We start from the raw sequence: 15,575 nt of genomic DNA, 5'->3' as shown, positions 1-15,575 counted from the left end.
AATGAACCTTTTGCCTTTTGTTATGAAACAGATAATTAGGGCTTCTGAGTTAATTAATCATATAAATATGGACACAACATGCTTGAACTTATCCATGCCAAAAAGTTATTTAAACAACTCTGGTCACTGGTCAGTATTGCAGATACATATTCAAATCAATTTTTCCAATAAATCAAGCTGATAAATACAATTATGCTAAATCAAGAAGATATATAATTTGTACAATGTAAAAATGGATGACTGCAACAAGTATCATGATATTTGATTGGCTCTTCTTGGGCCAATGAAAGCACAAGAAAATAATTGTGATCGGTCCCGGGTGATCGGTACAGGCCCTGGTCCATCACCTGTCGGTGAAATGTCCTTCAACTTTCCTGGAACAGGAAACTATTTCCTGAATCCTTGTCTGAAATGGTTTGAGGAAGCAACATGTTATAGGTAGGCCTATGTGTTTAGATACTACTGATACTGAATATTATTGTGTCTTCCACATACATAAGCCTACATTTCCTCTCCATCATGTTTGGTAGAGAACATGGTTTGTTTTGGAGTTGGACCATGATACAGCTCTTGATTATCATTATGAGTCCTTTAACTGGTGAAACAGCTCAGAAGACTAAAAGGCCTAAAAAACTAAGACCTGGAAAACTAAGACCTAATTAAGACCTGGAAACTAACACCTAAGACTTGGAAAACTACATTTAAGACATGGAACGGTCGTTGAATGTTAACATTAGGTTTACACTTTAAGTCGGAGGGAGATGGCCACACCACCTGCAGAACTTAGAGGGGGTTCTCCCTGGTTGAAGGCCGATACGGGCCGATGTGCCACGGTTTTGGGGTACCTACCTTTTCAGCAATTCGACGATGGGTGGGTTTTCAGTGGAGACCAATGCACCCAATTGGGTGCAGTTGGGAAAAAGTGCCCCTAAAAGCGCCCAATTAGGGTAAGTTTGGGTGCTTTTTGGGTGTTTTTTTATGGGAAATTGGTATACTGATGGGTGGCAAAATAAGCAAAAATAGGTATAGAGAAAGTCAGCATCCGAAAGTTTGTGTGGCACATCCCCATAATTTTTTTTTCAAAGACCCCCTAGGGCTGCAGAACTTCCCAGACTTATGTAGTTACATGTAGTACAGCTTGGAATTTGATCACCTTAAAAATATCTTTTGGGCTCCCCACAACAAAATAGGGTATTTGGTGTTGTCTTGACATTATTTTTGCAAGTGCATTATGAAACAGTCACATTGTTCTATCATAGATTATCAAAAAACCTTTTTGGTAATCTATGGTTCTATCAACACGTAAAAAGTTCCATGTGGCTAGAATAACAAAGGAAGGCTTGTAGACATTCATTTTATTTATACAGTATACTAAACATATGATGTTTGAAAAAAAGAAAACTAAACATATAAATCCTAGAAAAGGTTCTCTGGAATTTACAATGTAGCATACATATTTTGAGGTAGGATGTAAGAGTCAGCAGGTTAATATGCCATTGTGTATGGTTTAACCCCACCCCAACCACCCTTACCCCAAGAGGAAACATTTGATTTGGGTTTACATTGGAGTTCAGTGCTGGATTTAATAAAGACTGATGAAATGAACTAGAGCAGGGCTCCGCAAATATAGCGGCCTTGGCATCACATGTGGCGCCTGTGGCTTCCAGTGGCCTGGCAGCCGTTTAGATTTAAAAAATAAATAAACAATGCGATTCCCATGTTATCCTTGTAAAGACAGGCTAAAATAGTACAAAATGTTGCACCAAATGGCGTCATTTGCACCTCAAATTTAAAAAAATCGATAGCTCTGACTCCCCCGGCGACTTCGCAGCCATTGAGTGGCGCTTTGCAGGGGTTTTTTTTATTTCATGTGGCGCTTCAACAAATCTATTTGAGGAAGCCTGAACTAGAGGCTTAGAGAAATGGTTACTTCAGGAATAATATGGCCTTTTGAATTTTAAGTTATAAAAGCAAATTATATGACCAGCTCTCTGTATTCAAGCATATGAGCTACCCATGCAGTCATCAACCTGGCAAATTGGCAAGTGAGAAGTAATCAAGGCAGTGTCTTTTGTATCATGTTTAGACAAGCTCATCAAAACAAGGCTTTTGTTTTGGAAGATAATAGTAGTGTTGTGATGAGTAGACTGAAAAGAAAGCCCATATCACTTCCATCCTACTCAGTCCACTTTAGAATACAAACAGTTGCATTAGACAATGTACTCTGGGTATGATGCAGAATACTTTTTTGGTGTGGAGGATTGTTTAATATTTAATTTATGAACTGTGACATGCACATTGAGGCTGTTTTAGGTTTAGGTAATCTATCAGGTTCTGGTTTAGTGTCTGGGGCAGATCAACCCCATGGCTAACTCCAAGCTTAAGTCCGATGTATACTCCACTTTGCCACTTCACGAGAAGCTGTGATGAAAAAATTAATTTGCAGCTTTGCGCGAAGGCATTCATGTATACTTCATCAAAATATCGCTGAGTTTCGCGAAGAATTGTTGCCCACTTTCATATAGAAACTTCATTGGCCTACCCCCCAAAAGTTGAACCAAATCCAACTCTCTGCGAAGCAATGAAACCTGCTCCGCGAAGGAAATTCCTTCGCGGAAGTCGTAAAATTTCAGCTCAAATTACTTTGTGGCCTGCGAAATCGCGGTCGCGAAGTGGAGTATACATCGGACTTTAGTCTCTCTGTAGTTCTCCCTACTCATCACAGTAGCTTCACTGAAAAGAAATGATCTGTCATTTGAAAGACTTTGAAAAGTGTTACATGTAGCCCTGTCATTTTGAGGTTGATTATTTGTAAAGTCTGTGATACCAGAATGTGCACCTAGGTTTGAACTTGAATGACAAAACATGAACAAGTAGGCAAGTACTTTTTAGTCTGCCATACAAATGTGTTTTGGTATAAAATAGTGATGAACTAGGGGACTGTGACTTTGAAGGTGACTCCTGCAGAGGTCAAAAAATACAACACCCCTTTGTACATAGCATATTGGTAGAGGTCCACAAAATGTATTTTTACCAGCCTGGCAGGCAAGAAAACAATACCAAAATGTTTAAATATGCAACATTTTGCTACACTCACACAGTAACCAGGGGGCTGGGGAAGCCCCCCCCCCCTCCATCGCCAAAGGGCCAAAAAATGGCAACCAAAATTGGGTCATAGCTGCATATTTGGTCTCTCGTATTTTGATGATTTTGTTTTAAATACTGTCTCAACTTATTTAGAGTAAACTTACATTGATTTTTTATGCAATAGTGTGCTATATAATATTTTACATTTTGGACAACATTTTTAGGTTACTGAGTGTAAAATCATAGATCACCAAAAAAGACAATCTCCATGTATTGTATGGTCAGGGGTAGCGCTCATAGGTAGCGCTAGGCTGCATTTTGGGGTCCCCGACTCAGTAACAACTAACCAATTCTGTACCCACTCATTCTTTAGCATTCCTATACTCCCACACAGCCTGATGTCAGCAAATATAAGTTACCCAGTAAAGTATGGTGTACGAACATAATACTTTGGACATTTTTATTCGTGGAAAATACAATGCAGCATGAAATAATATTGTAATTAATACTTAGATTATGGAGGAAGTAATATAAAGAGGCATTTTATTTCACTTTAAATGCTTATTCAAGGATTGAGTTTTTGAATAAATGTAAAAACTGAAACCAGATATTTGGATACTTTAATTTTAAATATTTATGCAAGGATTAATATTTTTGAATAAATATGTGAAACCAAATATTTGGGTAAATATATTTCTGACAGAGCAACTTAGACACAATGTACATGTACTAATGCATCATCCAGCACCATGATCCAGCAGTTGTGAATCAAGATATAATTGAGTAAGTACTATGTCACTCGTCCTCATTTAAATAAAATTCTGCACTCTGTAAGGTACCACGGGGCAACTTGTATGAAAATACAATAAAACAGGTGATAGGTACATGAATGGTTGTGGAATCGAACTAGAGACCTGTCCCCCTCTGACACTTAAAACTTATAACCACCCCATGTCTGCCATTTCAATTGCTACACCGTTCCGGTTGAGTTTATTTGATAGGGTCTATACAAACTTGTTCTTGATTGTTGTTACTTATGTACATACCAATATGTTTGTTTGTTTATTTGTTTGTTTGTTTGCTTGTTTGTTTGAATTGTTCTTGATTGTTGTTACTCATGTACATACCAATACGTTTGTTTGTTTGCTTGTTTGTTTGTTTGATTGATTGAATTGATCCGTGCAGAGACACACTTGGGTTCTGATGGGATCAGTTTCAAGCAAAATCCTCAAATCAAGCTGTAAAAGCTTAGACATATTAAAACGTCATGACCAAAGAAAGAAAAGAAAGAGAACAGAATTGAAGATAGAGGATAAGGAAAAGAATGCCATGCCCAACAAATCATGTGAATAATTTACTGTCACTACTCACTAGCCTTTGGGTTCAATATATTAACTCGCTATCATTTATTTCTGTTTTATTACAGAATGGTCATCTACCAGAAGCCACCTTTGTAGTTCCAATAGAAGGAGAGGAATATATTTTAGATATGTGGATTAATGAGTAAGTTTAACATTTTGGCCTCATAACTGCTTAATTGTTGGTCTAAAGTACAAAAGTGTACATTGGAATGACAAACACTTGACAAATCCTCCTCTGAGGTCAAATTTGGGCACAAATGGGAAAATAAAATAAAACACCAAAAACAGTTTTTGGTTGAAATTGTTTTGGACAACATAATAAAAAAGTTCTTTTTGTTTGTTTTGTATTTATTTTTATTTTGTTTTTTGATCAACTTCACCAAATATGAGGAAGTTGGAGAAATCTAGCTTTTTTATTACCGTATTCGTCCGAGTATAGTCCCACGTTCGAGTAAAGTCCCACCCCCCATTTTTCGAAAAATTCCAGAAACTCCGGTTTTGGAGTGTCCCTGGACCTAGATGCTAGGATCATTCATGGTTGACCTAAAAATAAAAAATTTAAAAAAAATTTCAAGATGTTTTGTATTTTTAATATGAAAATTGATAATTTGTATTCATGTCATACTCTATTAATGATTTCAAAATGCATTCAAATTCAATGCATTTTGAAATTATTAATTTTTTTTTTTTGAAATTGAGTATAATCCCACCCCCAATTGTGAAAAATGTTCACCTAAAAAGCGGGTGGGACTATACTCGGACCAATACTGATATTATTTTTGCAAAATTGAGCATTTTGACCATTTTAGTGAAAATTTCTCAAAGTTGGTTAAAATTCTAAAAATATAAAAACTTTAAAAACCTTTTCTAGATTTTAAGAATTGCATATTTTATTTATTTTTTATTTTTCCTAAAACGGATAATTTTTGCCCAACTTTTACCTCGCAGATGGATTTGTCAAGTGTTTGCCTTTTGAAATATGTGTACTTTTATAACTAGACCAACAATTTAGCAGTTACAAGAACCAACAGTTTCCATTATTCCAAGTAAGACATGCAAAAAGTAGTGCTTCAAAACATTACTGTGTTTCAGAAAATTGCATATACAGAACAGAAGGTTTGCTTCATACCTAAACTCCTAGTCTTTCGAAAATAACAGTCCCCCTGTGGACTCGAAGAGATATGTATTTCCATGGTATTTCTGGACCAATTTGTGTCTTGCCTGAACTATGGTCAGGAAGAGATAAAGTGGTCACTTTTTGCCTATCTGTATGGATGTTCCATGTAGCCCTATATCTTTCACAACCAATTCTTAACTTCTAACCCCAAAACCAAGACAAGATGGGTATAATTTTACAAGCACCCTTCCCCATCTCAATAGTAGGCAGAATTTATTTACCAGAATCTTTAAAATTGGTGCTGACAAATGTTACTGTTTGGCAACAACAATGACTACATTGTAAATCCCAATTGAGGTACATAGGGTCACCCTAAAATATGTGTAGGCAGCTTGGCACTGTTATCCAGACATTTTGCATGTAAACAAGGGTGTAACTAAAGCTGGGGGCAGAACCTCGCAGAAGGCAGGCAGACTACCCCTTGGAAAATATCTCATGTAAAGTCATAATGGTAAGAAAGTTTTGTTAAATCAACCATTTTTAGATGCTTTTTGGAGACCATAATTATTATCAGTTACTAGGCTTTTGCCTCCTTGAACGAACACCAAGGCTGGTTTTGGATGTAAACTTGGGTTCAAATACATGTCATGAATCCATTCCTAAGATATGCAAAATGTTGTAACCAGAATATAAACAATGAAGTAAGTACTTGAGAGTGGAAATGGTAGTTCCTTCCCTCAACACCCAACATGATTACTCATCCTCTCAATGGCTTCCTGTTCACTCTAATCATCATGTGTACATCAACCCATTGGTGGGGTATATGATCTTAAAATCCGCCCAATTGATCACATAAGCATTGGTGTCTATGGGTAAGGAAATGGATATGTATTAAATGGTAGAAATCTTCTGAAATTGCCCAAATGAGCTGCCAAATCATGGATAAATTCAAACTAAGGGTCCGTTCACAAACACTTGTTGGGGGGGGGGGGGGCATGCAAAAAATTCATCACAAACATTTTTCGCCCCCCCTCAAATGTTTCAGGGCCCCCGTTTTTGACATGAAAATTATGGGTCAACCCCATAGAAAAACATATAAACTCAATTTTCCTGGGAAAATTTGTGGTCAATTTTTTCAGGGCCCCCCTTGGGAGGATCAAAACTTTTCAAGCCCCCCCCCCCCATTTTGCATCAGGCCCCCCCAACAAGTGTTTGTGAACGGTCCCTAATTCCAGTGCAGTGTGGTAAGGTGAGTAGGTGTGGTGACTCTCATTATCATGATTATGGGGTGATTTTATAGTTTATCACATGTGATCACATATATCAGGTCAATAACATTTTCCAACAAATCATTGTTGATGTGCCAAGTGCTATGCCAATTTCTAGGTTTCAAAGAGTTCAGCTTCTGGTTTTGTTTTGCATGGTTTTTTTTATTGCAATATGTTTTTTCCAGGCCAAAAGATTCCAAACTGTTTTCAATCTTTTTTGTATAACAAAAAGATGGAATATTAAAGTATACATGCAGGGTCCCTTCCATAAATGGTAAAAGTTGATACAAGCATATTGAAGTATACATGTAGGATCTCTTCCATAATGGTAAAAGTTGATACAAGCATATTAAAGTATACATGTAGGGTCCCTACCATTATTGTAAAATTTGCCAAGTTGATACTTGCCCTTTAAAAAAACCTGGCTTTCACTAGAGCTTGTCCCTCTATTTGAGATAAACTGAAACCAAAATTTATTCTGGAAAATTATAAATAATATTACATTTGAAGAAAATTTGGAAAAAGCGCTCCAGCCTTCTGAACCAGTTTTTTTAAATTTAGACCCAAATCTAAACCTAAAATGCACCCAGAATGTGCCACACATGCCCATACCCACCATTCCATGAAGAACCTCCCCTCAGTCCCCTCCTTCCACCCCCCCCCCATGTATGGTTTCCTTTAAAATAATAAATTCCACTAAAAACTGCATGCATGTGAGTAATGTGGGAGTAGTTGTACATGTAGTACATGTGATCAGTGATTTTGCAGTTGTTGTATAATAGTTATCAGGTGTTATTTGTCCAAAGGAAACACAAAACAAAACATATCAATTGCTTAGTTGTTAACCTTGACTCAATTGAGATAAAATCAACATGAACTTGAAAAAGTACATGTCTGTATTGTGAATCACTGTATTATTTGAAGGTCTTAAAAGTTTTATCAAAGTTTGGTTTTATGTACATGTAGTCTTTGTTATGAAGAGTAGATAGAGAGCAAGCCTTCAAATATGCAGGCCACTGGGAGCAAATTTGCTCTCGGGAAGCCACCAGTTGCTCCTGATCCTGGTTCTTGTAAAATCCCAGTGAACCAGGATAAATGTTCAAAACAAATTGCTCCTGGTTCCATGCACCTTCCCTGTCATACATGTATGGCTTCCAAAGTACAAATTACTTGGACTTCTATGATCAGATATATAGTAAGCTGGTAGAAATCCCAAAGGGGGAAATCACTGTCAAATGTGCTGGATGATCTGTTTCCATGAATTCAATTTGGGATGAAAACTAGGAAATCATACCAAATTGGCTTGTATGGTTTACTTCCTGATCTAAAACACAGCAAATTTTTGTCAGGATTTTAATATTTTGGCAAGTATGGATTTAATCATAATTGACATTAGTATGAGTGGATCCCAGGGGTAGATGGATAGAAGGAAAGCCAAGGACTGGGTTGAGACATCTTTTGGGGTATATTTCATGCTTGTGTCGTTGCGGGTATTACAGGCATTTGAGTCAAAAGGCACCCTTTATACATTATACCTTGGCATTTGCTGCAAACCTATATCCCTAATTTCTAGATTCACTCCAGGCCAAAATAATGTCTGTCAAAGGTCTGACCAGCCATCCACCTATATTCAACCCAAATAAAAAGGCTTGTGGAAGCATGAACCACTGAGTAGCATCTAGTAGCCCAGCCAAGTGTATACAGCACCTGCAGTGAAATAAATAGTCAGTATAGCAGTTGGAGTAAATAGAATTAAAATGTAAACTTTGCTAAGAATACTAAGATGAACATATGGAACCTCAGTGAAACAGTGGTGCAAGACTTCTAAAATGTGGACCTTAATTTTTCTGGGAAAAAATCTGCTTGCATTTAAAATGTGGACTTGAACCCCCAAAAGTGGACTTAAATTTTGGGGTCATTTTAAAACATTTTTTCTCAGTCAAAATAGTGGACACTATGTGCATATATTATTTTCAATTGGGCCTTTTGGGGCACATTTTAATATACCCCCAATATCCACAAAGGGTCATTTTTTTTGTGTTCACCAAATAAAGCTGGACCTTTTGTGGATGTTGAGCATTGCAACCTGTTCATTGGCATAACAAGTCTTGTAACATGTATGCAGGAGATTTGTCAGAATTATTACTTCAATAAAGACAGGCGGCAACATAAAGCATTTTCTATTTACTCAATACTAGTTTTCAATCTTGATGTACAGTGCCATATCTTGCAGGCCATCAAGCCCTGTAGGTTCTGTGATTGATTACAACTAGCACAAATACTGAGTCTGACATTTCAGTATTGACAGGCTTCCTGCATCAGGAGTCAATTCCCTTCAATCTATGATGAAAATGTGAACTTTGTGAACTTGATATGTATAAAATCCTTATATGAAATCATGTGTCCATCCTTAAAATGTATTCTTGGCTAGGTGTGCAAATGGTTCAAAACCATAGTATTACCTTGTCAAATGACAAGTGTTAAGCAGTATGTTGTTCGTCCTCCTTCCTTCCTTCCTACATGTATATGTGCTGTTCCTCAATGTTTGAGTATTAACGCACAGGCTTTATGTGCACAGTATACCTAGGATTGATTGCAGATATCAGAACTGTGGATGGTGCCCCTTCTCTTTTTGAATAGCTCTGACACTTTACTTGCACAGGGTTAACTCTTCTGTACACCCTGACCAAAAGCTTCCGAACTATGACATGCCACACATACATGTACACTACCTATTAGGGGTCAGTGAGGAGTTAATAATATATTCTGCATTGCTTCACAATCGGAGTAAAATAACCTTTTACTGTAACCACAGATCCTGCAATAACTGAACATAATTGCATTGCACATGCATTGCATTCTCTTGTAAGGCAGACCCAAGGCTCGAACCCCCACAGTTCGTATTCTCCTGGCCAATAGTGTATCGCTTTAGACCACTCAGCCATCTCACTAGATCTCTCCCCTACCTTCCCCTCCCCCTCCCCTCACAACAAAAATACAGACCTTCAAACACTAAAATGAAAGCAAACTTATTTATTTCAGGGATTTATTTGAAGCTTGTTGGAAGCTCATGTTTAAATGTGTACAAGCTTTATGCTTGCTATATATTCAGAACTTTATTAAGACTCAGTACACCGGTCGATCTTACCGTTTCCGATGTTGATTAAGATACTTCTTGCATCGATCCCGAGATGCGGAAAAAACCAATAGTCATTTTGTCCCACATAAATGAATAAATAACAAAAACCCCGATCCCCGGTGGACTCACCCAAAAGGTGACGTCACACCATATGATCGCCTTTATCCTCCTTGGTCTCCGACTGACACAGACGTGCCTATCGATTGTTCATAGCACTGTGTATCAATTTCTCGACCAAAAGCGAGATATCGGTTGTAGTTTCACACCTTAGGTAAAACCAAACCGGTATTGTTCGACTGAGGATAGTTTTGACGGCATTTTCTGGCGAAAAAGTGACAAAAAAGCGATCCAAAACTTAGCTACATATCGTGCCTCCGTTTGTATACGGGACACACGAGCAATTCAAAATGGCCGCTCGTTGGCGCCATTCCCTTTGTTTCCCCCGTAAAACAACCATTGCAGCCTGTAAGTTACAATAGATGTTTGTACATACACATTGTATTTCATGTACGGTAGGTTATTGTTGCTATGTTAGGGTGATTACTCTATCGTTATGTCTTCATTACCGTCCAATAAAGACGAGTTAATCAGATATTCATACGGTGGGGATTGGTAGGGACCCGTCTGACATTTTAGTAATAAAGTTAGCCAGTCCTTACTTTACCACTAACGTTAGCGACCAGCCTCCGTGCTCAGGTTTGCTTACTGGGCTTGAGTCGCGTGTTGGGGGGTAGTGCCCCCCTCCCTTTTCTCCTCGCTTCGCCTCGGCCCTGTCGGGCTTGCCCTTCCCTGGTGACGGAGCGGGACCCACACCCGCTCTGTTTCACCCTCAGGGAGTGCTCACGATCTTCTAGATGTCTTTCTTTTTGCTTAGGACTCTCCGAGTTCCAGCTTGACGATTTGGATAGGCTCCGTCATCGCCATAAGACGAAGAAGAAATCTACCAAGGGCACTGGTAAGGTCGATCACGGTGGATTCTGCTGTGACAGCCCCTATGGGTCATGGCAGGTCTGCTTAAGGGGGCTCGGTCCCCGGACAAGCAAGCGGTTCCTTCGAGGACTGCTAAGCGCGTCCAAAGGCTCAGCAGCCAGCGAAAGCACTGACTATACGTCCGGAGCAAAGTAGCAGGCAGCAGAGCGGTAACCACCAGCGAAAACCCTAGCGGGTTTTGCAGCAGGAGGATACCAGTCGATCGGTAGATTCTGCTGTGACAGCCCCTATGGGTCATGGCAGGTCTGCTTAAGGGGCTCCGGTCCCCGGACAAGCAGGCGGTTCCTTCGGGACTGCTAAGCGGCGTCCAAAGGCTCAGCAGCCAGCGAAAGCACTGACTATACGTCGGAGCAAAGTAGCAGGCAGCAGAGCGGTAACCACCAGCGAAAACCCTAGCGGGTTTGTAGCAGGAGGATACCAGTCCTCTAGCGAAAATCCTCACGGGTTTTTAGCAGGAGGACACCCGTCTGTTGCAGGCATATCTACAGGCTCAAACAGCCACAGTAGTAGCCAGCGACGGGCAGCATGCAAGGGTACCCGGGCTTGCCTGGGTTGAACCCTAGCATGCATGGGTTCAACAGAGACGATACCGCGGCTAACGCTGTGGGTGTAGTCTTAGCAGAACCAACTGGGGTTGTCACACGGCAGCGTTCCATGGCGGGACCGCCGAGTGATACCCTGGGCCCTAGAATAGCTGCTGGCTGTCCACAGGGACTGGCTGGCGATTATTCAGGGGTTGGGCTCGCAGTCTCTCACGGGACAGCGACCCACGTGCATTCGGTGGCAGCTACAAAGGCGAGCTACGGCTTGACTTCAGTGGTAGCCGCTATGCACCCGCCCATAGCTGCCGTGAGTGGTCCGCCACACACAGCGACCTTAGGGCGAAGCTCTAGAGGGTACAGTAAGTAGCTTGAACAGCCTAGCTGATCAACAACCCACTTATGTCCTCGAGAGCCAGCGGGCGTGGGTGATCCATTACCGTCAATGGGTCAATTACCCTCTCTTGATCGATCACTGTCAAATCAACAGGGCATAGCTCCATTGATTGGCGCTGCCTATTCAGGTGGCGAGGTGATTGATCGGGGTATGCACGCTCAGCTACCCGTGGTACTAGGCAAGCTCCCTCTAGCCAAGGGACAGCCGGTATAGCAGGGTACCCATACACACGGCTTGATCCCCTTGCGGGGAACGCAGTGAGGCATGGGTACAGTGGTACACAGCCGGGAGCCCTCACGGGCACCTACGCTAGTACCGCGCCGGTACCACGCCAGCACACAGCTTGATCCCCCAAAACAGGGAACGCAGTGTGGCGAGGGTACAGCGGTCCACAGTTGGGAACCCTCACGGGTACCCACGCTGATACCGCACCGGGACCGCAGCACCCGCCGTAGGCGCCACAGTCTCTGTGGCAACAAGGGGGGGGGGGGAGGCGGTGCTGGTACTGCAGTACCATGGGGTTACCCTGGTGGCGGATCCTTTCAGGGTCAGCTGCGGCGGGTATGCCCGTGGTACCCGCCGCAGGGTGTTTCTTCCACGGCCTAGCACCGTGGCAAGTGTCGCCAGCGATGGCCACGCAGTACCAACATCAGCTGTTGACCAGGCCAGCCGGCATGGGGCTAACCCAGATCTTGATCAGGGTAGGCCCCGTGCTGCTAGCGCTAGGACGACGGCTGCGAGAGCAGGCGGACCCAGTGGTGCCATGGCGGATACCTCAGGGTCTTGCGGGAGTGCTCCCTCTTCTGCTGGCAGGTAGTCGGCGAGCCACACAGTGGTTATGCCTTCTTACCCGCTTTCAGATGCCCGTCCTCAGTTACCGTCATCATCGGAGCATGATACGGATACTGTGGGCGAGGGAAAGGAGTCGGAAGCTGAGTCCGGTAGTGACATCACTACAGTCTCCTTCCCCGCTGCCCCGCCAAGGAGCAACAGCACTGATCTTCCTCCGGACACCCCTAAGGGGAGTCCATGGAGGAGGACCAGGATCCTTTTCAGTAGGATGCTCAGCTGCTGCTTCCTCACAGGGGCGCCACACTCTCATTCCCGGCAAACCTCACGGGTAGATATCGTGGGGCTGTCGAGCTCAGTAGAGCTATGACGCCGCGTGCTTGCACGCCTCCTCTGCGTGTAATGCGGGAGGACCACGGGACCTACCTGAGGGGATCCGAGAGGGACCCAGATGTCGTCAAGCGTATCACGCTCAGACAACATCTGAGCTCTTCCATGCGAGGTGAGCCTATTAGCGGTGCTAACAGCTAGCCTCAACGAGAGCTCCATGGGCCTAGCCCATAGGGTGTCCACTCAGCGCCCGGGGAGGGGCCTGCCACTCCAATCGCTCAACGCGATGGAAAGGCAGGGTCCTTTTTCTCTTTGGATGCTTCTGCGCCACGGTGGAGGACCGTGCAAAGAAGCTACCAACGGAGCACTCTGAAGAGGTCGGAAACTGCCCTTACCATGGGTAGGAGCTCCGACTTCAGCAGGCCGTGCACCACCAACAGTACCCGAGCCCACTACCTCTGCAGCACCCATTTCTGGGAGGCGCAAGGGTAGCACAGGAACAGCTGGCAAGCCCGAAGAAGAGCAAGCGCTCTTCCAAGGGAAGCTAGGCAGAGCATTCCTGGGGGACTCAGCGGTTTTTCCACAGGGGGATCTCCCAGTGGACGACCGCTTATGGCTTTCACCCAGAGGTGGGAAACCATCTCTTTGAGCGCCTGGGTATGGTCAGTGGTGAGTGGGGGTTACAGACTGGCAACCCAGTCTCCCCACATTCATCTGCACATTTCAGAGGTCCACAGTAGTGCCGTCAGACGGCCCCCAGCGTCGGGCACTACTGACAGGGATCACACAGCTTCTCACGAAGCGGGCGATTGTCCCGGTCTACCCCCGTTCTACGGGTGATCTTGGAGCCATTGGCTCCAAGGAAGACCGGCGACGGAGCCCCATCCGAACCGCAGACTGTTGAACACGTTCTTCAGGCCCAAGAGGTTCAGAATGGGGACTCTCGCCTCGGTGCTAGCCTGCTCCATCAGGGGCATGGGAACAGCATCGCTAGATCTCTCGGACGCCTATCTGCATATGCCAATCGCCTCTCAAGATCGGAGGCATCTGCGCTTCTAGGTACAGGATCAAAATTACCAGTTTTGATACCGCCATCCGCCTGTCCATCTCTCCCAGGGTGTTTAACACTCTTGGTCAGAGCGGTGGCAGCGTACCTGAAGCACAGGGGTGTCAACATCAGTTGCTACCTGGACGTTTGGCTCATATACGGACGCACTCCACTGAAGACTACGGGTCTCATGGGGTTGATAGTCCGTGAGGGTGCGGGACCCTGGATTTTTTGATCAGCTCAAAAAGTCCAGCGTGGTCCCGACGCAGTCACCACTATTTGTAGGGGCCCAGATCACCCTCACGGAGGGGTTCGCGGTGCTCTCACCCGAGCGGGTGATTTAACATGGTGCGGTGTGCCTGACTCTTGGCCGAGTCTCGGGCAAAACCCGCTGTGGCATGGATGAAGGTGGTAGGCCTAATGGCCAGTATGGTAGACCTCGTACTGTACTGCCGCTTTCTACGTTAGGGCTTACCCAACTACACCTTCTAGCCTGCTTGCAGGCCCAGTCGTCACCCAATATCCCTCGCGGTTCCGTTGTCGGAGATCGCGCGAGAGGAACTCTGGTGGTGGACCCATCAGCCCAATTTGACCCAGGGTGTCAGGTTTCCTGCACCCCGGTATGTCACGTAGTGACGACCATAGCGCCAAAACGGGGCTGGGGGTCCACATCCACGGAGACTCCGTCTCGGCCTATGGGGCCATAGAGACAGAGTTTCACATCAACCTCCCTCGCTACGAGGAGGTGATCGTGGAATCACATACCGTTGTCCTGACGGATAACACAACCGTGGTAGCCTACCCCAACAGACAAGGGGACTCCGGGCCACCACGATTGAGCCTGCATGCACGACACCTGATAGGGTGGTGCAAGTTCAGGCAGATTACGATGAGAGCGATACACATCGCGGGCGTCACCAGCATCCTCGCGCACAATCTGTCACGAGGAAGGGTGTCGGGACCAGCAGAATGGTCCCTTGCTCCGCAGAGTCGCTCAGACGATCTTCAAGGGATGTACCACCCTCGAAAGATCTGGTCGCATCTCATCGCAATCATCCACTGCCGGTGTACTGCTCAAGGGTCACAGGCCCCCAAGCATTCACCGTGGACGCTCTGTCCATAGACTGGGGAGGGATGACAGCTTATGCAGTCCCTCCGATCTCACTACTCATGAGGGTGGTGGCCAAGATCGGGTGGGAAGACTGCATTGTCATTCTGCTAGCGGCAAGGCCGCTGGCACTCCCCGCGGTACCAGATCTACTCCGGATGCCCGGAGCGGAGGTACCCAGTCTATCACTAGAGCACCTGCAGTTAGCTGCATGGCCCTTACCAGGGAACACGCAGCGGAGGGATACTTTTCATCAGAAGCTGTTTTTCTCATCGCCGGGGCTAGACGGAAGTCTACCCTCCGTACGTATAGCCAGAGTCTGGTTCCATACTACGCTTGGTGCAATGAGACAAATAGCTCTCCCGCTAGAGCCTCTGTGCTGCTAGTTCCGGAGTTTCTGAC

The 15,575-nt window shown here is 44.1% G+C and overlaps 1 protein-coding gene across 1 annotated transcript in view; it reads left to right on the top strand.

Moving 5' to 3' along the window:
• The window catches only part of LOC140148921 (disintegrin and metalloproteinase domain-containing protein 12-like), a 103,739-nt gene that overhangs the window by 14,570 nt on the left and 73,594 nt on the right, over positions 1 to 15,575 (top strand). The window contains 1 exon segment of the mRNA XM_072171027.1: positions 4,514 to 4,590. Coding sequence (XP_072027128.1) covers positions 4,514 to 4,590 — 77 coding nt within the window.

Source organism: Amphiura filiformis, chromosome 3 (genome assembly GCF_039555335.1).
Source record: "Amphiura filiformis chromosome 3, Afil_fr2py, whole genome shotgun sequence".
Lineage (NCBI taxonomy): Eukaryota > Metazoa > Echinodermata > Ophiuroidea > Amphilepidida > Amphiuridae > Amphiura > Amphiura filiformis.
Note: the sequence above shows the minus strand (reverse complement) of the source record. Positions and strands in the feature narration are given on the sequence as shown.